At 63.8% G+C, this 23,471-nt stretch overlaps 1 protein-coding gene and 1 non-coding gene across 4 annotated transcripts; one reads left to right on the top strand and one right to left on the bottom strand.

Annotated features, from left to right (window-relative positions):
* Positions 1-810: 810 nt before the first annotated feature.
* PIK3C2B (phosphatidylinositol-4-phosphate 3-kinase catalytic subunit type 2 beta) lies at positions 811-21,621 on the bottom strand. Of its 3 annotated transcripts, none has more exons than XM_068660191.1 (33): positions 21,518-21,621; positions 14,854-15,843; positions 14,048-14,148; positions 13,709-13,863; positions 13,460-13,580; positions 11,256-11,367; positions 10,944-11,023; positions 10,798-10,861; positions 10,038-10,184; positions 9,735-9,768; positions 9,231-9,426; positions 8,241-8,363; positions 7,387-7,554; positions 7,148-7,259; positions 6,921-7,063; positions 6,203-6,391; positions 6,010-6,103; positions 5,326-5,420; positions 5,066-5,246; positions 4,887-4,994; positions 4,711-4,803; positions 4,460-4,589; positions 4,017-4,153; positions 3,695-3,864; positions 3,392-3,548; positions 3,175-3,284; positions 2,851-3,052; positions 2,604-2,728; positions 2,404-2,521; positions 2,167-2,248; positions 1,975-2,081; positions 1,770-1,898; positions 811-1,680 (listed from the first exon to the last, which is right to left on the bottom strand). In XM_068660191.1, the coding sequence occupies exons 2-33, from the start codon at positions 15,760-15,762 to the stop codon at positions 1,492-1,494; spliced, it is 4,881 nt and encodes a 1,626-aa protein (XP_068516292.1). In that variant the 5' UTR covers positions 15,763-15,843; positions 21,518-21,621; the 3' UTR covers positions 811-1,491. The 3 variants fall into 3 exon arrangements, with proteins under 3 accessions (XP_068516292.1, XP_068516294.1, XP_068516291.1); XM_068660193.1 differs by lacking the exon at positions 21,518-21,621 and adding an exon at positions 19,453-19,584; XM_068660190.1 differs by lacking the exon at positions 21,518-21,621 and having other exon boundaries at positions 14,854-16,430.
* Positions 21,622-22,880: 1,259 nt separating this feature from the next.
* Positions 22,881-22,953, top strand: TRNAK-UUU (transfer RNA lysine (anticodon UUU)). Its single transcript has one exon. It is a non-coding gene; the product is annotated as a tRNA-Lys (tRNA).
* Positions 22,954-23,471: the final 518 nt, after the last annotated feature.

Below are 23,471 nucleotides of genomic sequence, written 5' to 3'. Positions count from 1 at the left end.
GGGGATGTGGGGCACAAGGACATGGGGACAGGAAAATGGGGACACAGATAGACACAGGACATGGACACATGGCTAGAGACATGGGGACAAGGCTACAGGGACAGGGGGACACAGACTTGGGGACATGGGACACAAGGACAGGGACATGGGGACACATGGGGACACAGCGACACAGACACGGGGACAGAGGGAGATGGCGACAGGGACAGAGACGTGGACACTGGCAATGGGGACACAGCAGCACAGGGCCCTGGGGACACAGGGACATGGAAATGGGGACATGAGGGGTCCTGTGGCCCAGTTAGCAGCAGCCAGGCCGGGTGTGGGGTGCGGGGAGCTGCCCCTGCCTGCCGTGAGGCCTGGGCCTGCTCGGTGAGCAGCTGAGGTGGGGAGGCACCGACACCTTAATTAGGGTTAATTGGTGACTGAAATATCCCCGTGCTGGGTTCGCCACGGGCACGCTTAGTCAGTCTGCGGGGTAATTATGGGAATAAAAATGCTTCCGTGCTCGGCAGAAAGAGCTGGGCCTGCACCATGGTGTGAGGGGTGGGATGGCAGCCCCAACCCTGTCCCCATCCCTGTCCCCATCCTGGTCCCCATCCGGCCCTGCAGGACCGCAGTGGGACGAGAGGCTCCCCCCGGCCCCATGCACTTCATCGCCTTCATTTTAACACCATTTTCCTTCATTTTAACACCATTTTCCACGGCCAGGACAGTCCCGGCCATGGTGAGGTGCCGGCTGCAGGAGCCCTTATCCAAACCCCATATCCCTCCCCCCGCCCCCCCCCCTGCACGCCCTCTCCCGCTCGATACAGTATTTAAAACTTTTAATATAAAGGTAAGTTCATTATTCTCGATCCTGAGAAACATTTCGTCCGTTTACGGAGCTCTCGCTGTAAACAAAGCACCACAGGCACCAAGCCCACGACGCCCTGGAGCAGGCGTCCCGGGCTGCGGGGCCGGGCGAGGGGCTTAAGGAGGTGGCTCCGTGCTCCCCGGGGGGCTGGTGGGGTCACCCCAATGGGACCCCCCCCCCCCATGGCACACCGCTCTCCTTTGGGAGCAAATCCCCCAGGATGGGAATGGCCCCGATGCCAGCAGGCAGCTCCTCGAGGAGATAAGGGGGGTAAGAAATGTCCCTGGGGGGTCACAAATGTCCCTGGGGGGCACAAATGTCCCTGGGGGGAACATCCGAGTCCAACCTTGGCGATGCCACCGCCGCCACTGCCTCCTCCTCTCCGCCCCGGTGCCCGGCCGCGCGCTACTCGTTATTAAAAAAAATTAAAATACAGATATCCCAAAGGAAGAAATAACCCCCCCCGAAGTGCCCCGACACTCCTCCTCCCTGCCCACCCCTCCCCGCGTTGCTCCCTTGACACAAGGTAAACTTAAAAAAGAAGACGGCTACGGCAGCTCCCGGCCACGCGAGCGCCCGGTCCCCACGGGCACGTCCCCGGGGGTGCCGGTGACACCGGTGCCGGGTCCCGGAGCTCAGAGGGTGCCGTGGCCGCGGGAGCCCAGGGCGAACCAGCCCATCTTCTCCTGCGCCAGGTCGAGGTCCCGCAGGCGGATGCCGACCTCCCCGAGGAGGATGTTCTCCCAAAAACCTTCCTCGCTCAGCACGCTCAGCCGCAGCTCCCGCTGCTGCAGGTCCCCCCGGGGGACCCCGTCGTAGACCAGCTGGAGGAGGGGGGGGACACAAAGCAGGGCAGAACCTCAGCCACCGGTCCCCGAAAGCCCCCCCAAAACCTTATCCCCGTCCCCCATACCATCTCGTTGTAGGTGGGGTTGCAGGTTTTTCGGGCCACTTTGGTTTTCCTCTTGGTGGTTTTTTGGGGGTCGGGCAGCAGGTAGGTCTTGACGTAGGGGTCGGGGTCGTTGCCGTCCTGGAGGGGCTGCTGCCGGGCACAGCACGGGGCACGCCGTGAGCCCGGCCCCGCAAGCAGACCCTGCCCCAGGACGCCGCGCACCTACCAGCCCTCGGATGTGCATCACCATGATGAAGAGCTTGTTGTTCTTGTAGGAGATGGAGAGCTTCACCTCGCCGCCCACCTTCCCCAGGGGACGAGCCCACGTGGCGTCTGGAGAGGAGAAGGGACACGGGAGGGACGTGGGGGGGACACGGGAAGGACACAGGGGGGGATGTGGGGTGCACCCCAGCCCTACCTGCTGGTTTTGGTGCCGGGCTGGTGCCGGCTGCCTTCTCATCCCTCGGCAGGGGGTGGAAAAAGGTGTAGATGAGGTCGCACTGCGGGGCAAAGAGGGGCCGGTACCGGTGACCACATCCCCCAGCACCCAGGGTGCGCACATGGATGCTTTACGCACCGCATTCGCCCCCTTCCCTCCCAAATTCCTCTCCCCAGCACCCCCGTCCCCACCTCCCGGGGTCCCCCGGCCCCTCACCTCGGCCACCTCGGGGGCGGCGTGGATGAGGTGCCAGATGTAGCCGTTGAGTTCCTCCTTCCTCCGCTCGGCCACCGCCTCTCCCCGCGACCGGCCGATGACGAACCTGCTGGGGAAGCTGCCGCGCGGCCACGGACCCTCAGCAACCCCAAAGGGCATCGGGAGCCCCCCGCCACCGAGTGTAGGGTCTGAGGGGATACCTGGGCAGCAGCGAGGAGGGGAAGAGGAGGCGCAGCTTGTTGTGCAGCTCCTGGAACTCCTCGAAGGTGCGCTGCACGAACACCACCTCGCTCGGGCTCTCCCGCTGCACCTTCACCACGTAAATCTGCGGGGAGAAGGGGCTGCGAGGCGGGACGGAGACACCGGGACCCCCTGTGCCCACGAGGTTTAGGGGCTCGGGGATGGGGAACGCTCCTCCGCCCGTCCCCTCGGGCTGTCCCCACTCACGTAGCCCTTGCTGGGGTTGAAGACCCTCTCGTGGCGGCAGAGGAAGACGTCGCGGATCCGGCCGGCCGTCTTGATGGTGTGGGTGCGGGGGGCGAAGGAGAGCGTGGGGCGGGCGTCGGAGCCCGTGAACTTCATCTGCGCCAGGTTGTGGATGAAGAAGTTGAGCTTGGTGGCCACGCTGCCCAGGCTGGACTCGATCAACCTGCAACGAGGCCGCGTAGCAGGATGGAGAGGCTGGGTCACGGAGCCCACGGGGGCCGTGCCTCCTTCCTGGGGGTCTCGCCATCACCCCCCTCCACCCCGTCACCCACCCGTGTCCCATACCTGGTGAAGTAGGTGGTGGCATCGGCATCGGTGTCCTGCGGCCTCAGGGCATCGTAGACGTATTTGAGATCCTCCAGGTCGGAGAGCTCGGGGATGCCGCAGGACAGCATCTGGGCAGCGAGGCGGGGGTGAGGGCGGGCGGGGGGACGGGGACGCGGCCCCTCCGAGCCACCCCGTCCCCGTTTTGAGGGGCAGCGAGCGGCCCCCAGGCTCTCACCAGCCCCAGCAGGTTGAGGAAGAGGTGGGTGTGCTTGCGGATCAGGTTGTAAGCCTGGCAGCACAGGTCGACGAAGTCGTGGAAGCGGCTGGAGGGCTTGTCCCCGCCGTTGATGACGTACGCCATGTCCGAGGTGAAGACGAACGGGGCCCGGTCCCTGCACCGGGGGAAAAAGGAGCAGAAAGTGAGCACGAGGAGAGGGGCTGCACCCCCAAAACCCGGGCAGACCCCACAGCCGAAGCAGCATCGCGGCCCCACGTGCGCAATCCCAGCGATGGGGGGTGGGGGGGGCGCTTCCCACACCTCTTGATGTTGCCGAACATCTGCGCGTGGCCCAGGAACCTGCCGAAATCAATGTGGAACATGTGGCCGGTGGTCTTGAGCATGATGTTGTCGTTGTGCCGGTCGCAGATCCCCAGCACGTAGGTGGCCACGCAGCAGCCGGCGCAGGAGTAGATGAAGTTCTCCACGGCCTGGGGGGGGGATGGAGAAAGGCACGGTGGCTCCCAGGTGGGTTTTGGTGGCCCCAAGGTGGGTTTTGGTGGCCCCCACGCTGGAAAACGATGTGTCTTGTCCCCAAAAAGGGGGACACGAGGAGCAGGGCCCCTGCCGGGCTCCTCCTCACCTTCTCGTACTCATCCTCCTCGGGGTTGTGTTTCTGCAGCCAGTCTGCCAGCGGCCGGTCCTTGAAGGAGCCCGTCACGCCGTGCTCCACCTGGATTTTGCGGAGGGTCTCGGCGTTGGGGATCATCTCCACCATGCCTGGCAGCCGGGACAGCAGGGTGAGACCCGTCCTTTTCCCCCCACGGGGGGGGGAGGGCACCGAGACCCCAGCCCCATTTTGCCACCACCAACCCCACTGCCCACATTTCACAGAGTTCCTACAAACGGCCTGTAGGAACCAAACACGGCCCTACAGATGGGCTGTAGGATCAAACCCCATGGCTGGTGGCTCACAGAGACCCGCGGTGGTTTCTCCCTGGGGACCCCCCCCATGCCATTTCCAACCCCACAGCGTCACAACCCAGGGACCGATGCCCCCGGGGGGATGCCCCGACACCCCGATACCTCGTCCTCGGCCCGTGGAGAAGCAGCGGAAGATGACCATGCGCATGTCCAGCCCCTCCTGCACCCAGATCTTGTTCATGATGCGGATCATCTGCAGCGTCAGCATGTCCTGCCGCAGGTCGTCGCCGCACTGCGAGCCCCCAGGGGGGGAGCGACCAGAACAAAGGGGGGGAGCGTCAGGGGCAGGCTGCCCACGGTTTTTGGGGGGCGCGGTGCCCCCGTTTCGGGCACCTGATGGAGGATGAGCTCACCTTGAAGATGACCCGGATATTTTCCCCCAGGGGGTCGACGTTCTGGAAGGAAAGCTTCAGGGGGACGGCGTTGGAGTTGAAATAGGAGCAGTCCTGCCGCCGGGGAAGGGAAGCAAAACCCCATCAGAGCCGGCCGGGCCCCGCTGGGTGACGGCACCCCCGGCACCAGCACTCACCCGGGGCACGATCCCCTTCACCAGCAGGCTGGGGCTGAGCGGCAGCCGGCACGACCCGTTGGCCTTGAAGAACTGCTTCACCTCCTCCAGCCCCTCGCGGAGGATGCCCTGCGGGGGGGACACGAGGGGGCTGAGACCCCGCCGGACCCCGTAAACCCCCCGGCAACCCCATAACTCACCTGGCGAGCAGACGGCGCGGCGTCTCGCACTTGCTGGGCCAGCCTGGCCAGGGTGTTGACCAGCAGGCACTGGCGGTCGAATTCCTCCCGCAGCCCCTTCCCGCAGCAGCACAGCAGAGCCGCCAGCAGGTACTGGTAGCGGATGCTGAACTGGGAATCCTTCAGGCCGTCCTTCAGCAGCCTGCCCGCGGCGCAGAAGCAGGGGGTCAGGCTCGCCATGGGTCCCCCCCTGGTTGCTCCTGGCCACCCCCTGAACTCACCAGAAGAAGTAGTGGGTGATTTTCAGGTCGCAGATGGCCCGCTTCATCAGGAAGCGCACCAACGGGCTGTCCAGGTAGCACTCGTACTTTAGGGCCTGGATGAGGGGGAGAGGGGATGCTTTTGGGGTACAGCGGGACCAGCGCACGCCCCGTGCTGTGTTCTGGTCGCAGTGTGTGCCCCTCGCTGCATCCCCACCCCCGGCATGTGTAGTGCAGTGTATCCCCGTCCCAGTACACATCCCATACAGCATCCCCATCTGGGACTCATCCAAAATAGCATCTCTGTCCCAGCAAACATCCCAAACAGCATTTCTGTCCCATTACATATCCCATACAGCATCCCCATCCCAGTACACATCCTACATAGCATCCCCATCCCGGTACATATCCCACACAGCATCCCCTTCTGGGACTCATCCAAAATAGCATCCCCGTCCCAGCAAACATCCCAAACAGCATCCCTGTCCCAGTATGTATCCCATACAGCATCCACGTCTGGGACACAACCCAAACCGCATCCCCATCCCAGTACACATCCCATACAGCATCCCCATCTAGGACTCATCCAAAATAGCATCCCCATCCCAGCACACATCCCATACAACATCCCCATCTGGGACTCATCCAAAATAACATCCCTGTCCCAGCACACACCCCACACAACATCCCCCTCCCGGCACCCACCTGCACCAGCTGGGGCAGGTAGTCCAGCAGCTCCGTGTCGGAGATGGAGTCGATCCACTGCACGGCCGTCCTCCTCACCTCCTGATCCGGGAACCTGCGGCCAGGGACAGCGTGTCCCCACGGGACCCTGCTCCCCCCCACACCAAACTCCCTACCGCACGCAGCTCCCCGTTCCCCTATGACAGTGACTCACGTGGCGTGCAGGAGCCCCAGGGCGTCCTGGTGGCTCATGCAGCTCCACTGGCCCAGCAGGGCGTAGATGTCGGGCAGGCAGGCCCACTCCCAGCTGGGCGCGCTGGCCAGCAGCATGGGCAGCGCGCCGGGCGCCGCGTGGCAGTAGTAGCGCTTCTCCCACAGCCGCTTGCGGTCGGCGTCCGTCAACCTGTATGGGGACGGCACGGGGTTGGGGACAGGGTGCCCGGCCACCCCCGGCACGCACGGGGTTGGGGAGACACCGATAAAGCCCTCGGGAGGAGGGGAAGGGGAGCAGGATGCTGCTGGCACCCCCCGTGAGATGGTGATCCAGGTGCGCCCGTGCGTGGGGGGAGCGAGCACCCATGGGGTCCCCCTGAGCCACCCCGTTGGGGGTTTTGCGAGCAGGATTGGCCCTGTTGCGGGGTCCTGGTGGTGTGGCTGGTGGGGAGGGCACGTCCAGCACCAGTGCTGAGCTCCGGGGAGCTGGGCACAGCTGCTGACACCCGATCCTCCCAGTTTGGAGCCAGCAGGGGCCGGGCAGCTGTCTCCGTGCTGCGGGGACACCGCCGGAGAAGCCACACTCAGCCCCTACCCCCGGCTGCTTTCCTGGCAGGATCAGGCCCCCCAAACACCCCCTGTGCTTGCCAGTGCTGGGGGGAGCTCAGCAAAACCTTCCATCACCCCGAGCAGGATGATGATGAGCCCCCCCTGCTCACCAGTAGAGCGATTTCTTCTGCATGGCCTCCCGCAGCCTGCGCTGATCCTCCTCGCCCAGGCTGCCGAATTCGTACCTGGGGCTGAGCTCGGCCGCCAGCGGGCTCGTGAACTTCACGTCGAAGGCAGAGGTGGGGAAATCGATCTGGGATGGAGGCGGGGGGGTGAGCGGGGGCTCGGTTCCCCCCCCCACACGCACACCCCCCGGCGCCGTGCCACCGGCACCCACCTGCAGGATGACGCTGTCGGGCTGGTTGAAATTAGGGGCGCTCGACCTGGCCCTGGAGTTGTCCTGGGTTGCTGGCCACAAGCCCAAAAGCTTTCGCCCGCAGGTCAGGACCCTGGAGGAGTTAAAAAAAAAATAAAAAAATAAGGGGGGGGGGGGCTGAAGGTGCCGCTTTTTGGGGGGGTAGCGGGGGGTGGTGCTGCACCCAAGGGTGCCCGTTGCGGCGGGGACGCCCCACGCACTGCCTGAAGTTGAAGAGCGGGGTGGTGACCCAGCCCAGTGCCTCGGGGACCCGCCGCTGCTTGTTGGTGTCCGAGGAGCTCCCCGGGGGGGGCACGGGCACGGCGAAGAGCGTGACGCTGAGCAGCGTCTCCCGCGGCAGCCGGTTCACCTGGATGGGGAAGCAAATCCTGCAAGAGAGCAGGCGGAGGCTCAGTGCTGCCAGCAGCCCCCCCAACACACCTCAAGATGCCAAAAAAGAGCCCAAAAACCCCCCCGCACTGCTGGCAGCGGGGGTGCCACGTGCCCCTGGCGCAGCACCGAGGCCCCACGTCATGGGCAAGCCCCCCCTGGGGTCGGGGCCAGCCGGCTGCTTCTGCGCCCTGGGAAGGTGACCGAGGGACTTGGGGGGGTCTCCCCAACACTGACCTGCTCCCTGGGGGTCCCTGGGGGTCCCCGGGGTTGAGGCTCCTCTCCGGGGCACCAGCTACATCCTGCCCGTGGGGTGGGCAGGAGGCAGGGAGGGGGGGACGGCACGGCCCCGCTCGTGTCCTTCGGGGGCACAGGCGCCTTCTAAAATTATCCCCGGCCCGTCCCCCCCCCTTCCCCGGGACACAGCGGATGCCAGGCACGGCGAGGGCTCGGCACAGCCTCCCCGCCTGCTGCTGGGGCTATTTTGGGAGCAGATCCCCTTTCCTGGGTGCAAACAAGCGGCGTGGCTGGCGCCGGGGAGGGAGGGGGGCAGCGCTATTCCCGGGGATGACACAAGAGCTTCCGAAACCCGAAATACAGAGGGCACAGCGAGGAGGAGGAGGAGGAAGCAGCGTGGCTGGGGACCACCCGTGCCCACCCTGCGGCCGGGGGGGGGCTGCCTTACTGCTGGTCCCATATGATGAGGTGGAAGAGGTACTTGTAGACGTGCGCCTTCCTGGTGTGCAGCGGGCTGCACAGCTCCTTGCCGCCGTGCGTGAGGGAGCAGGAGAGGTAGAAATCTTCGTAGCTGCGAGGGGAGCAGAGGGGCTGTGAGCACGGGGGGGGGGAGCCCTGCGGGTTGCTCGGGCTTCACCCCACGAAGGGGCAAACCCCATAGCAGCGGGGTGAGGAGGAGGAAGGCGATGCCCGGGGGTGCAATGAAGGCTTGGAGCCCTCCCCACCGCTGGCCGTGCCCCAATTCAGCCCCTGCATGGCTTTGAGTAGGGGAGGGGGGCGCAAAGCCAGCAGCCCCCCACCCTCCCGTCCCCATCCCCATATGCCACGGCGCATACCGGCACACGGGGGGCTGCCGCGGAGGGGTTTTTGGGGGAAAGGGGGGGGCCCTGCCATGTGGCAGGTGCCGAGCAACAATCCGGGGAGGGCTGCGGGGCACAGGAGGTCAGGGGGATGCCGGCATTTCCCAGGCTACGGGCTTTGTTCGGAGCCAGTCAGCAGGGGGAATGCATTAAGGACGGGACAAAAGCGAGGGGTCCCCGGCGGGGCGGCTGCTGCCACCGCCGCTGCCTCGCACGCCCTCCCCGCGGTGGGCTCCTGCCGCCCGCCGGGACCCCCGCCGTCCCCCCCCGGCACGGCGGCACCTAACAAAGGAGCCCCCGCGGCACCGGGGCCATCTGTCACCTCGTGGAGCTCTCGGGAGGGATGCTGCAGCCCCGAGGCTTTGCGGGGTTGGGGTGGCAACCCCATGCGCCCCCACCCCGTGCGCCCCCAGGCTCGCGGTCCTGCATTTTGGGGAGGTTTGGGGTGGGTTGGCTGTTACGTGGGGTATTTGGGACGCGCTTTTTACAGTGGTTTAGGGGAGGGATGCCCTGCTAAAGGGTCACCGAAACGGCGCCGAGCCCCGGGGACCCGCAGGGGGGTTTCTCTCCTCCCCTACCTGGCAGCCCAGGTGATGGGGATGCGGTGGGTGGCGTAGACGGTGAAGGAGAGCGGGCAGGAGAGCAGGCAGGCCTCCTGCACCACGCCGTGCTCCCGGCTCCCCGGCGTGGCCGTCTGGAAATCGGCGTTGAAGGTGCTGCAGTAGAGCCCCACCAGGTCGAGGATGGCGGCCGTCAGGCTCTCCACGATCCTCTCTGCAGGGGAGGCAGGACAGGGCTGATGCGGGGCTGCCCCGCACCCTTGGGGTCCCCCGGGGATGTTGGGGGGACCCTGGGCACGTCCCCTCCTCTGGGGCGCAGGGGGGGATTTGAGGCTTCCCGATTTGTTGGGTTCATGGGGAGGAACAACGGGCACGGCCTCAAAAGCCTCGTTTCTTAAAAAAAAAATGGTCTCAAATGCGTTTTTTTTTTGGCCGTAACACTCGAGGGAGGAGGAGGAGGGGTTTGGGGATGAAAAGCACCGGGAACCCCAGCCCAGAAGGGGAGGAGGAGAATTGAAATACCTCGATTTTCCCTCTTGGCCAGGACATTTGGATCCTGTTGAGGAAAAAAAAAAAAAAAAAAGAAAAGAGAAAGAAAGAAAGGAAGGAAGGAACCACGAGGGCAATGGCAGGAGGAGCCCCGCGCGTGGCCACGGCTGGGAGCAGCTCCGTGGTCCCGGCTGCTGCCACGGGCAGGGCAAGCAGCTGCCTGCGCCCAGCTATTGAGGAATTTTCCCCGTGGTGCAGCGGGAAGGAAGGGAGGATGGTTTGGATGCGTTGTTTTTTTATTTTTTTTCCCCTCCCTTTGCACCCCCCTGCCCTTACCTTCTGGATTTTGGGCTGCATGCGGGAGGGGCAGGGGGGCATCTGGTTGAGGGCGGCCGTGATCTCCTGGGACTCGACGGCGGCCAGGGCGTTGCAGATGGCCATGACCGACTGGATCACTCGCTCTGCCTTCAGAGGGAAGTCTCCCTGCGGGCAGGGGGAGGCTGAGCAGAGCCCCGGGCTCAGAGCCAGGGCAAAGCTCTGCCCTCGGGGAGCCGGCAGCAAGCGGGGAAGGGGATGGGGAGCGGCGTCTGCACCCTCTTGTGCCCCAAGAAACCACCAAGGAGAGGAATAAATGCTGTCCTGAGCCTCCACGGCAGCTCCCCAGCCCACCACGCGGCTGCCACGTGAAGGTTTTCCCTCCTTTCCCCTCCTCTGATGCAGACTCGGAGCCCCATCGTGATCATAAAAAAGTCTGCAGCAAACATCAGCTGCGCTCCCTGGGAATATGGGAGCCCCTTCTTTTGGGGTGATGCTGTCCCCTCGGGTATAGGCAGCCCCTTGGGGTGCGGGGACGGGATGGGACAAGGCGGATCTGTGCAGGAACACGTGGAGATGCTCGGAGGAATGGAGAGGTCGGGGCTCCCCGGGGAGGAGAGGCTGCTTGGAGCCTCCAGCAGGAAAATCCGGCACCGTGGGCACGCGCCGGAGCCAGGCTGTGCCAAAACCAGCCTCCTTCCAGGGAGGGGACGGGAAGGGCAGGGCTGTCCCGGTGCCACCCAGCGCTCCCCCAAGGCCCCGCAGCCCCCTAAAGGCTCACCTCGGCCGCCAGGAAAGCATCCACCTCGTTGTGGAAGGTGTCGAAGAGGAGACTCAGCGCCTGCCTGCGGATGCGGAGAGCGGAGCTCAGCCCCGACGGGGAGGGCGCCTGGCGCAGGGGCTGCGCTCGCCCCGCGCCCCCTTTACCTGCTGATGGTCTGCTTGATGGGCCTCTCCTGCAGGTGGATGTAGTGGTTGAGGGTGGAGGGGCTCTGGTCGTCGTTGGCCTGCAGGAGGAGAGAGGTGGAGGTGGGTGCCACCCCTGCGAGCCCTCCTGCCCCTCTCCCCGCCGTGGGTCCCCTCTGAGCGGCTTGATATGGGGCTGGGGGCTGGAGTCCTGGAGGTTACACCCAGCTGAGAGCTGGCTTTGCCAAACCCTAAGCATCTCCCAGCCGAAGCATCTCCCCGTGGCAGGGTCCCGGGGCAGGTGGGGAGGGCGCTCCCCCCGCGGGCACCCACCGTGCGGGCCAGGTCGCTGCGCACAGCCTTCCTCCTCATCAGCTGCAGGCGGATGTCGATGTCAAATTTCCTGCAGTGCTGGATGTACTCGTGGCTCCCCAGCGCGTGCTTGCTGCAGGGGCACAGAGAACGGGCTCAGCACGAGGCCCCTCTCCACCAGGACCAGGCTGGGGGCTAAAATCCCCCTCCCCCAAAGCAGCCCCGTGCTAAATCCCTGCGGCCAGGCTGAGTGCTGGCTGGGGTTTGGCCGTGCTTTTGCCTGCAAAACATTTCGCTGGGATGCTCGTGCTTGAAAAGCCCGAAGAATAAATTATTGGTTTTCCTCCTTCCCCTGCATCCTTCACAAAAGGCCCTGCTGGTGCAAAAAGGAGCGGGCACGGAGGAGCCCGGCAGCAGTAGGGGGAAAACCCAGCACCAGGGGGCTTTTGCAGCAGGGGAAAGCCCCCGACCAGAGCCTGCGGGGCTCACCACACTGCCCCAATTTCCTTGCCAGCTTGGGAAGAGAATGAGCCAATTCAGCCGGGCACGGTGCCGCGGTGAGGGCGGCCCATCTGCAGGCTCAATGGCAGGATGCAGGGGGGGCCGCCAGGGGCACCCCCAGGGCTGCTGGGGACGGGGAAGGGGAGCCGGGTGGGTGTGCGGCTGCTGGTGCTGGGTCCTGCCCTGCTGCGTGCAGGAAGCCTGGCCCTTGGGCAGCACCACCAAGCCCTTATTGTCGTGGAGACGGCGTCCTGCGCACCCCTCCTCGGGCTGCAAATGTCCCCTGGGGTGCCCTGCTTTGTCCCCTGGGGTGCCCTGCCCCATCCCCTGGGGTGCCCTGCCCCGTCCAGCCTTCCCCCTGCACCTCGCACGTGCCAAGTGGTGGAAAGCAGCAGCAGCTTGGGCTGGTTTGGAGAGCTCGAGCACCCAAACGGCTCGGCACGGAGAGTTTTGGCACTTCCAGCACCTCCTCCGCTGGGGGAAGACGTGGAGAGAAAAGACGGGCGACAAAAGGGCTTTATTTCCCAGGGCTTTCTCAAAGGTCCTTTGAGGGCCCCGGGAGATACGGGAGCTGCTCGCTGGGGACAGGCTGTCCCTTTCCCAAACGGAGAAGTTAGGCAAAACCCAGGGGATTTGCCCCAAATCGCGCGGGAACCCTGCACAGAACCCAGGACGGGCGTGCAGCCCTGACTGGCGGCCTGAGCCAGCCTCCATCCTCGAAAGCCCTGGCTCCCTCCCCAAAAAGCCACGCCGAGGAGCTGCACCACAACGCGGCTCTGGGCTGGTGCCGGTCCCGTTTTTCCAACGGGGGCTGTTTCTCGTTAAGGCTCGTTCCGGCAAACATCTTTTTGCTGACACCGGCAGCGTTTGCAGGAGGAAAGAAAGCAACGAGCGAAGCCCAGCGGGGACCCAGGGGAAAGGGGGGGGCTCCCTGCAGCCCCCCAGCAGAGGGACAGATGGATGGAACTGCCGCTGTGCCCAGGGCTGGGGGAGCAGCCCCGCTGCGCCCATGCACGCACATCCTGGGCTCAGCCCCGGGGCTGTGCAGGCTCATCCCGAGCAGAGCAATTCCCAGCTGCCCCCTTAGGGCCTGAAACTGGAGCTAGCGGCGGCCGTGGCAAAGCTCCCACGATTTCGAGCAGCAGGGCCAGGCCGTGGGGCCGCTCTCCAGGCAGGGCTGGCGGCGGGGAGGTGCCGGGAGGGACGGCGTGTGCCCCTGCGTGCGTGGCTGCCGCTGCCTCCACGCGGCGCCTCGCTCGGGATGGAGCTTTTCCCCGGCCAGCAGAGCCAAAATCACAGCCCTGGTGGGAGCAGCAAGCCCCCAAGCAAGGGCTCTGCACGGTCCTGGCTTCATTAAGGAAGGGAAACCTGTCCCCTTTCTCCCCGCTTTGCAGATCGGGACGTTTCTGAGGCTCTGAACCGCCCCCCCGGTCCCCGCTGCCCCCCCTGGAAATGGCTTTTTCCAGCTCCCACAATTTAAAAAACAGCCCCGGGGGAAGCTGGGCTGCTGCATGAGCTCAGTGACACGGCCGTTATTAATGCTCTCCCAAAGAGCTTTTTTGGCAGCTCCCGGGAGGGAAGGATGCTCCCGGCACGCTGCTTTTGGCGAGAGCCCCGCGGGGGCTCGGGAGGTGGGGAGGGACCCGGGTCCCCCGTCGCATCCATCGCGCCTGCGCGTGAGCAGCACAGTCCCTGCGTCCCCCCCACACCCCCCCGGCACTCACTTTTGCAAGAATTCCTCCAAGCCGCAGAGCTTGAGCACGAAATCCTCGACGTCGACGGCGTGCAGCTCATCGTGCGTGTAGCACAGCGTCTGGTAGATCAGCAGGTCCACGGTGGACGAGCCTGCGGGGACAGCGAGCGGCGGTGACCCCCCATGTGCCACGGGAGAACTCCCCAAAAATCCCTCCCCCGGGCATCGTTTGGGGCTGATCCCTGCCTCGCAGCCCCCCCCCCCGCCGAGGGACACTCACAGTCGCAGGTGAAGGTGAGGGGCTCCCGCAGGCTGTCGCACACCACCGTCACCTTCAGGCTGACGCCGTGCCCCAGGTGCTCGGGGCTGAGGCTGACGGAGCTCCACACGAAGCCGCTCAGGGAATAATCCTGGGTGCTGGGGCCGGACCGCAGCCTGGGGGCAGGGGCAGGCTGAGAGCCGCTGCCTGCCTTCGTGTCCTCCCCCCTCAAAACGCCTCCGCCTGGGGGCATTTCGCCGCCTGGCATCGCCGGGGCATGGAGCCCGATGCCCCCCTTTAAGGAGGGGTTTGGGGGCGCACCGAGGGGCGCAGGGATGGCTCGGGCACGGTGGTACTCACACGTCCAGCATGTGGCAGAAAGCAGCCACCTCCTCGTCCCGCTCCTCCGACACCTCGAAGAGCTCATAGCCGTTGGCTAAGGAGTGTGGCCGGGGGGCAACCTGCGGGGGGCAACCGTCAGCGGCACCCCGGGGGCTCCCCGCGTTCCCCCTGCACCCCGCCTCGCTCCTCCGTGAGCGAGCAGGGGATCATTGCCTCGTGGTCGTTGCATCTGAGGATGCTGAGGGATGGAGGGAGCGTCCCCAAGCCCCCAGGGAGCCGCGGCACAGCCCTGCCCGCGCCTGGTGCCAGGCTCCCCCCGCGCACACGGGGGTCCCCGAGCCTCCGCGGCTCCTCTGCGGTGAACAATGGCCCCAGTGTCAGGGCAATTAACCCAGCCAGCAGCCAACGGGAGAGAGAGAAAGGCAGAGACCACGGCAGCCACTAAAGACAATTTTAATGCCCTTTTATAATTGGGTTCTGGCAGCGAGAAAGCCGAGGGCGCCTCGCACCACCCCCGCCAGCGGTGCCCGGCTGCAGCGCTCGCCCACCGAGGGAGGGGGGGACCAGGAGGGGCTGCGAGAGCAGGACACGAGCCCGCTGCAGCCCCCCTGAAGCCCCAAATATTCACGTGCTGGGCTGCTGGGGGCACGGAGGGGCTGGGAGCAAGGCGAGGAGCTTGGACACAGCAAAGCCACGGGGCGCAAGAGCCAGCGGGCACCCACAGCTCCCTCCGCACCCCGCCTTCACCGCCCCACTTCCAGCTCCCCCCAGCGCTTTGCCTCCATCCCTCCCACCCTCAAAAGCAGGGGGTAAAATCCTCTTACCGGGTCGACGGAGATCCTACGGTTTTTGTTGGGGGCCAGATTCTTCCTGTTGCCGAAGCGGGAGACGTAGGTGCGCGGGGGCACCTGGGGGGGCATGGTCTTGCTCCGCGCCACCGGCTTGCCGCTCGACTCCTTCTCGAAGATGCTCCTGCCTTCCTTCCAGCCCCGGGAGGCTTCCCGCAGCACCTGCGACTCGTAGGTGGACTTCAGGTTGAGGCAGGTGATGGCGTCGTTGATGCCCTCGTAGTCGGCGAGGCCGTAGGGGTCCTCCTCGGAGATGCGCCGGGCGAGCAGCTTGCCGTGCGCCCGCTCCTGCGAGAACATGTTGATGTCCCTGGGCTGGGGGGCTTTGGAGGACGGGGGGGACCCCTTCCCCGGGCGCCGGCTGCCCTCGGGGGGGCTCCAGATGGAATGCCGGGGGGGCAGCGGGGGCGGCGAGAGCTTTTTGGGGGAGCCGTCCCCGCCGTCGGGGGGCGAGGTGCCGTTGAGGGGCTCCCCGAGGAAGTCCCCCCCGGAGCCGTCGAAGATGTACAGGTAGTCCCCGGCCAGCGGAGCCTTCAGCCAGGGCTGGCTATCCGGCCGGGGGGGCGGCCCGGGAGGGGGCCGGGGGGTCGGGGACCCCTCCTGCACCGTCGGGGGGTTGTAGCTGAGCGTGGGGTCGGAGCCGGAGAGGCCCCGTGCCGCTTTGATGCCGGCGCAGCCGTTGGGTTCGGCGGGGTCGTCCCAGGAGATGAGGGGCCGCTCGCCCCGCTGCTTGGTGCGGCTCTCCTCCTTGTCCTTGTCCTGCCGCAGGCGTGACAGCGCGTCGTACTCCATCTGCAGGGCCTCGGCCAGCGCCAGCTCCTTGCGGCTGATGCCCACCGACTCGAGGGATTTCCAGTGCTCCCCATCGCCACGCGTGGCGGACATCTCCGCGCGCCGCGACCGACCCTCCTCTTCCTCCCGCGCTCACAGGGCTTCAGGAGAAGGGCATGCTGCACCGCCGGCCACCTGGGCAGAGGGGAAAGGAGAGGGTTAATGGCTCTGCGAGCTCGTCAAGGGTTGGTCCTAACGAGCCTCGCCCTGGGCGTGCACCCAGGGGTCATTTGGGAGCCCCGCTTCGCTTCGGAGGGTTGGTGCCGGCAGCGCCCTGAGGTCCGGCCCTTCCTCTCCGCGATGAAATGAAGGAAACTGCTCCCGAGCCCCAAGAGCGATGGCTTAAAGAAAGATTTTGCAGCCCCCACGCAGGCTCTCGGGGCTGCTCGGCCCCCAGCAGCAGCTGCTGGGGCTATTGCTGGATTTCCCCCGAGGACAAAATAAGACACCGAGGGAGGGCGGCGGGGCCAGCGCCGGCATCTGGGGCTGACTCAACCCGCAACCCCAGTGCCCCGCGTTGGCTTCGTGGGGCCCGGCAAGCTGCTGTCGCGTGCCTCGGGCAGGGTTTTGAGCCCCCCCGGTGGTCCTGGGGGCTTTGCTGCGAGGAGAAAAGCAGGGCCCCCGCCGGCAGCGCTCGGCCATCAGAAAGGAAAAGTGGAGGGAGAAAAGCAAGGGAGGAAGGAAGGGCGTCTGCGGCCCCTCCTGCCTCGCCTCCCCCAAGGGAGAGGATATTGGGGGAGAGGATTTTCGCTTTGCATCAGCGCAGGCAGCGAGGCAGAACCCCCCCAGCCTGCCCCCAGGGGGTTACCCAGCCCCGAGCCCCCCCCAGCTGCTCTCTGCTCACCCCAAAGCCCTTGCGGGGCCCTGGACAGCCCGGAGCAACCACTGCCCACCAGCTCCCACCAGCCCAGGATGCTTCAGAGAATAAAAATCCAAGCTGAAACCCTCCCCGAGGGACCCGACAGGTCCCTCTGAGCCCCTCTCCAAGCCCCCTCTGCCCCGGGGAGGGTCTCAGAGCCGGCTGCCGTCCCTCAGCAGGGATGCTGCGAGCCCCCGGCCTCACACAGCCTCCAAACCCGGCGATTTTGCAGAGCTGAGCCGCAAGCAGCGAGGAGGAAAAGCCTGACTCGAAACCACCTTCCTGGCCCCTGACCAAGGCACACAAACCGCGGTGACCGCGGAGCCGCCGCTCCCTCCCCGCCGTCCGCGCGCCCGGGACCGCTGCCGGGGCTCGCTCAGCACCGCCAGGCCGGCCCGGAGCTCTCCAAGGAAGGCAATTTCCCCTCCTCTTCCCTTCCTAGCAAAATAAATAGCCAAGTGGATGTTAAACAGAAAAGTGGAGCGAGCCCAAAGCCTCCGGAGACGCTCGGCACTTGACGTCTCTGGAGCTGAGAGGCGGCTGAGGGTTTTCTCGCTCCGGCCAGGGCGCACGAGCCTCCGCGAGGGGAGGATGTGGGGTGCGAGCTGCGAGCCAGAGCCCTCCTCACCCCGACCCCATGCACTCTGCAAGGCTGGGGACACCCTGGTGCCTTGCTTCGAGGTGCAACCACCTCCAGCACCCAGCAGAGCACCCTCGTGGATTGCACCCACGGCAGCCCTGGAGACCCAAAGGGTCCCCCCCTGAGCTACGCGGTCCCGAACCAGATGGGTGCTGCTCAGCCCAGCTCTGGTTGTGCCTGCTGCAGGCACGCTTTCTCCCCAAAATTGCATTTCTGAAGGAAAGGGCTCGACCCTCTCCGTGCGCAGGTGTCGGTGCCACCGTGCAGGCAAAGGGGGGGGGGGTGTTGCTGGCAGCCACGGGCTTTTCCCGGAAAAACAGAAATCCCAAAAGCTGGCAATCCTGGGCTGCTGGCAGCCGAACAAAGCAAACGTGCTTTTAACCCAAAAGCAATAAAATAGACCTGAGCTTTTCGTGGCTGACAAAGCTACAAATCCATTCTTGCCTCCAGGAACGGCATCTGCTGGGGTTTGAAGCGGAGAAAAGTGGCCCCGAAGCGGCCGGCCCCATCCTGCCCGTATGAAAAACCCCAAAGAGCCGCTGCACCAGGGCTGAGCCTGGCTCCTCTGTGGGGTTTGGTAAAGGGGCTGGTTGTGTTCCCACCAAACGCCCCCTCTGCCCTCCAGCCTGGTAGAAAAAGGGCATGGGGCTGAGAGCTGCGGGTTTGGGGCAGTCCAGGAGCTCCAGGGGCAGGCACCAAATTCGGGAGGCGCAGGCGAGCGGCTCTTTTTTTTTTTTTTTCCCCTCTTTAAAACATCCCTGCTGCTCATAGCGGGGCAATCTTCTGACTTTAAATTTCCTGGCACGTGCGCCGGTCACGTCAGCCTCAGGAGAGGCGCTCAGCGAGCGCTCAGCGTCCCACCTTGCAGGGAAACGCTTCGAGCCACGGCTCGGCGGGGGCAGCCCAGCAGGGAAAAGCCCTCGTCCGCTGCAAACCCGCCCCGGCTTGTGGCTTAACATCGTTTTCTTCCCACTTTCCACCAGCAAAGCCCCAAAAAGGGAGGCTGCAGCCTTGTGGGGAGCCGCACGCGGACACCACATCCCTGGTGCCCCAGCAGGAGCTGCGGCGCTGCCACACGGGGGGCTGCCGGCAGCAAACTGGGGGGGACCCCAACGCGCAGAAAAGCTCCCCACACTCCTCTCCGGGACAGCCCTCGGGTGCTGAGCACCGAGGAGGAACAAAACCAAGGCGAAATGCAGCCTCGCATTCCCCATACAGCGAGGATGAGCCCACCCCGTGCGCCCAGCACCCCGCACACCCTTACAGGGTCCCCTTGGGGAGGTGCAGAGGGGTTGGGGGGCAGCTCTCCCACCTGCACGCCCAGAGACCCCGCAGGGTTTATTTTTCCATCCCCAAAATAACTCCGTCCACCCACGGTCGCCCAGCCGGGCAGAGAAATAGGAACAAACCCTCCCGAAACGCCCGGGGTTTTTCCCCCACCACCTCTTCGTTTCTCAGCCGGTTTGTAGGGCACGGCCGGGCAAACCTGCTCGGCTCTGGGGCTGCTCGGGTGCTTTGGGGTGGCTTTTGGGGTGCACGGCCCCCCCCAGGGCTCTCCTCGTCCCCAGACGGGGCCAGGCGCGTTCCCAGCCCAGGATGCTCAGGGGTGCCTCAGGGACACGGCTCCTGGCGGTGTCCCCAGCCCCGTGAATTGGGAATTGGGGGTTTTTGGGGCCTTGGCATCGCTCTCCCAGCAGTGCAGTGCCCAAGGGAGGCTCGTTGGGTTGCTCCCCAAGTTGTGCTTTGCTAGGGCCAAAGCTCCGGATTTTCTTCCTGGCTTGGAGCTGGAGCTCCAGGAAGGGCATCTGCTCGTAAAGGTCATTTCAAACCGAAACCAAAACCTCGAGAGTTTCACTCCTGGAGCCGCGCTCAGCACCACCAAAACACCACACCTCAACCCAAAACCCAGCGAAAGGAGCGCTCGGACTTCTCTGCTGGCAGCAAAACCGACGCGATTCCCCCCAAACCGATTCCCGCGGGCGCTTCCGAACCCCTCCAATTTTTTACCCCAGCAGGGATCGGAACTGCGGGAGCCGTTCCCCTTCCCCCAAACCCCAACAAATTCCCAGCAGAGCTTTCGAGGAAGAAGTCATCATCCCTCCGAGACGGAGCCAGCCCCTATTCCACCATCCCAAAGACCCCAATGGGGAGCCCCCCACGCTCTCCCCAGCATCGAGCATTTTGTTAGGGGCACCAAGGCTGCCCCGTGGTGCGCACACGGAGCCCAGCGCCGCGGGCTCCCAACCTGTTCCTCGCAGCTCGAGGAGCTCCTTCCTCCCGAGGCCGCTCGCGCCTCCTATTAATAGGATCCAGCCCTCTCCGAGCCCTCTGGAGGAGGCAGGATGTGAAGCTGTCCCCTGCCAAACGCTCTCCGAGCAGCTCTCGACGCGTTTCCACCCTCGGGAGGAAATCCTGCCTGGGGAAGGTGGCTCAGGCTGGGGACGGGAAAGCCCCCCGACGTGGGGCAGCCGAAGGAGCCCCCCCAAAGCCCCTCATGGCACAAGCTGGGGACACGCAGCAAGGTGTGAGAGCCACACAGGGCGCACAGGGGGTGCCGCACCTCACCCAGCACCTGTAGGGCCAGCAGCAGGGCGAGGGGGGGACACGGGGGCTGCTCATGGTCGGGCTCCCCGGGGCGCTCGGTTCCTATGCAAATCTCAGCATCCTGCTCTCTGCACCACGAGGGGGGTGCCCAACCCACACGGGGGGCTCGCTGCTGTCCAGCACGGCTCAGGATAACCCCACAGAGCCCGGCAGCATGAAGCACAGCCCCACAATTCTGCCTTTTCTTTGGCCAACCCCGCTGCACCAGGGGGGTCCCGGCAAGCGGCGGCTGCCCCTAACCCCAAATCCTGCGTCGGGGTCACTGCCACCCCCATCCATCCGCCTGTCCCCACTGCCTCGGGGGCTTGCGCCCACCCAGGAGCTGGGCGCACGGAGGACACGCAGCAACTGGGGTGTGCCCAACACCCCCTGGCACCCCCCAAATTGGGGGCGCACAGGGCACGGCCACCCCAAAACCCAGCCCGCGATGGGAAGCGGCTCCTCGTGCGCCTGGGCTCGGTGGATTTGCATCTCGTGGGAGTCGGGCGAGACGCAGCCAGGCACCAGGAGGGCCGGGCGTGCAGGGCTCCTTCCCGGCACCCCAAAACGCTCGGGGTTTGGCCGGGCGGCGGCTGCTGCAGCTTCTCCCACGCCACCCAAAATCCGCGGGGCGCAGCCAAGCACCGCGCGCACCCTGCAGCAGGAGGGCAGGGCGGCCTCGTGGCTCACCCCCCCTGCCCGGCCCTGCCTGTCTCCTGCCCTCATTTTTTAATTAATTAATTATTATTTTTTTTAATTTATAAGGCCGTGCTCCCCAGGCAGGCTGGGGCAGCACCTTGCCGGGGCGGTGAGCCCGGGGAGAAACCGAGCACCCCATTTCGGAGCAGATTCCCCTCGCCCCGCTGCGCTTTTCCTCTCGGTGTGGGAGGAAACGATTGATTTTTTTTTATTTATTTATATATATATATTTTTTCGTTTTGTGCTGGTTTCACCCCGGCCCGGATCCTGTGAACAACCACGTCCGTGCCTGGCTTGGCAGCTGCGCTTGAGCCACCGCGGCTCCCCTGGCTCTGGGGTAACAACTCACGGATTTGGGTTTTTTTTTTTGGCTAAATGCTCGCGGGGAGCCCGCCATCCCCAGGAGCAGCGCACCGAGCCCTGGGCGGGATGAGCTGGGTCCTTCCTGGCCGCACAAGTGCAGGATTGTCCCCATCAATGTCCCCATCCCTGTCCCCATCAATGTCCCCATCAATGTCCCCAAATGTCCCCATCCCTGGTCCCCATCCCTGTCCCCATCCCCATCCCGGTGGGGGTCACTTTGACATCCCGGGCAGCCTGGTGCTGGTCCCCCCCCCCCCCCAAACACTTCTCTCCCTGCCAACTTTGCAACGTGCTGGGGGCCCTTGCACCGCTCTGCACCCCCCCTCCCCAAAATCTCCCCCCTCCCTGCTCATTTTAAATCCACGACCCCCCCTGCGCCCCCCACCCCGTTCAGCTGCGCCCCCCCCCAGCTGCCAAAATCCCCGCACTGGAAGCTCAGGGGCAGCACCCAGCACCAGGGATGGGGGGGGGGGAAGATGTGGGCACCCCACAGCACCCGCACACCCCCGCAGCACGGCGGGGGGGGGCGCAAAAACCCGCAAAAAGGGGGGCGAAAACCCGGAACGAGCCGCAAATTGCACCCAAGCGGCCTCCTCCCGCGCCCCCCCCCGGGTTTTTCCTGCACCCCCCCGGTGCTCCCCGTCCCCCCCGGCTCCCCCCGTTACCTGCTCGGTGCCGTGGGGGGGTTGGGGGGGGGGGTCCCGGTGGGTTTGGGGGGGGGGGGTCCCGGTGGTGGCTGCGGGAGGAGGGAGCGCGGCGGCGGCTGCGGACAATGGAGGGGGCGCAGCGCGGAGCGGGGCCATCTCCCGGCCACCCGCAGCATTGCACGGGGCTGTGGCCCCCCCCCTACCACCACCACCACCCCGGGGGGGGGGAGAAAAAAAAAATTAATTAATAATAAAGAAAGAAAAAATGCGAACCCGGCAGCCCCGGCAGCGCACACGCGGCTGCTGAGGGTTCCCAAGGGGGTGTCGCTGGTGTAGGGGGGTTGGGAAGGATGCTGCCCCCCCCCCCAAAAAAAAAAAAATTAAAAAAAATAATAAATGAAGCCCCCCAGCCCCAGAAGTGCACCCAGATGCTGAGGGTTCTCCCAGGGGGTGTCAGCGTGCCAGGGAGCTGGGGAAGGATGCTGACCCCCCCCCCAAAAAGAAAAGAAAAATCTCCCCCAAAAAGGAGCCCCATCAGTCTGTGGGGGTGTCAGGGATGCAGGGAGATAGGGAAGGATGCTGTATCCCCCCCAAAAAAAAAAACAAAATCACCCCTAAATGCAACCCTGACAGCCCATGGGGGTGCTGGAGATGCAGGGAGCTGGGGAAGGATGCTGCCCCCCCCCCAAAAAAAAGTATAAAAATAATAAATAAATGCAGCCCCACCAGCCCCAGAAGAGCACCCGGCTGCTGAGGGTTCCCAAGGGGGTGTCGTTGGTGTAGGGGGTTTGGGAAGGATGCTGCCCCCCCCCCCCCAAAAAAAATAAATTCCCCCCAAAATGCAGCCCCATCAGCCTGTGGGGGTGTCAGGGATGCAGGGAGCTGGGGAAGGATGCTGCCCTTCCCCCCTAAAATAAAATAAAATAAAATAAAATAAAATAAAATAATAAAATAAAATAAAATAAAATAAAATAAAATAAAATAAAATAAAATAAAATAATAAAATAAAATAAAATAAAATAAAATAAAATAAAATAAAATAAAATAAAATAATAAAATAAAATAAAATAAAATAAAATAAAATAAAATAAAATAAAATAAAATAAAATAAAATAAAATAAAATGGGGAGGACGCAGGGCACCCCACAGCCCCTAATGGGGTGGGGGCTCCTTGCCAAGCTGGGGGGGGGCCGCTCACCCACCAGGTTAAGTAGTTTTGGGGGGGTGGGGGGGAGCCCCAGCACCCCAATCCCAGGCTGGTTTGGGTGCCGCCAGCACCCATGGGTGGGCTCGAGGGGTCTGTGGGGGGGTGCAAACACCAAGGGGGGGGGGGGGGGGGGTAGTAAGGTCATATAGAGCCGGAGGGGGCTGGGATAGCAGAGCCCGGATAGCTCAGTCGGTAGAGCATCAGACTTTTAATCTGAGGGTCCAGGGTTCAAGTCCCTGTTCGGGCGGTATCACTTTTTTTTTTTTTTCCCCCGTTTATTTATTTATTTTTTAATTATTATTATTTTTTTTTCCGATTTTTTTCCACCTCTCTTTTTTTTTTTTTCTTTTTCTTTTTTTTTTTCCTCTCTCTCTCCCGGCTGTCATCCCCCTCCAAAAGCCGCTGGAGGATGCTGCGTCTCCCCTCCTTGGCATCCCGGCTGAGCCCCCCTGGGCAGCAAAACCAAAAAATATTGAGAAAAAAAAAAAAAAAAAGAGAAAAAGAAAAAAAAAAAGAGAAAGAGAAAAAAAAAGAGAGAAAAAAAAAGAGAAAAAAAAGGAGAAAAAAAAGAGGAAAAAAAAAAAGAGAGGAAAAAAGAGGAAAAAAAAAGAGAGGAAAAAAAGAGAAAAAAAAAGAGAGAAAAAAAAAAGAGAAAAAAAAAAGAAAGAGAACAAAATAAAAAGAGAAAAAAAAAAAAAAAAGAGAGAGATAAAAAAAAAAAAGAGATAAAAGGTGAAGGAGGGAGGGAGATGAGGCCAAAAATCA

This window comes from Anas acuta, chromosome 24 (genome assembly GCF_963932015.1).
Source record: "Anas acuta chromosome 24, bAnaAcu1.1, whole genome shotgun sequence".
Lineage (NCBI taxonomy): Eukaryota > Metazoa > Chordata > Aves > Anseriformes > Anatidae > Anas > Anas acuta.
This window is presented reverse-complemented; position numbering and strand designations above follow the sequence as displayed.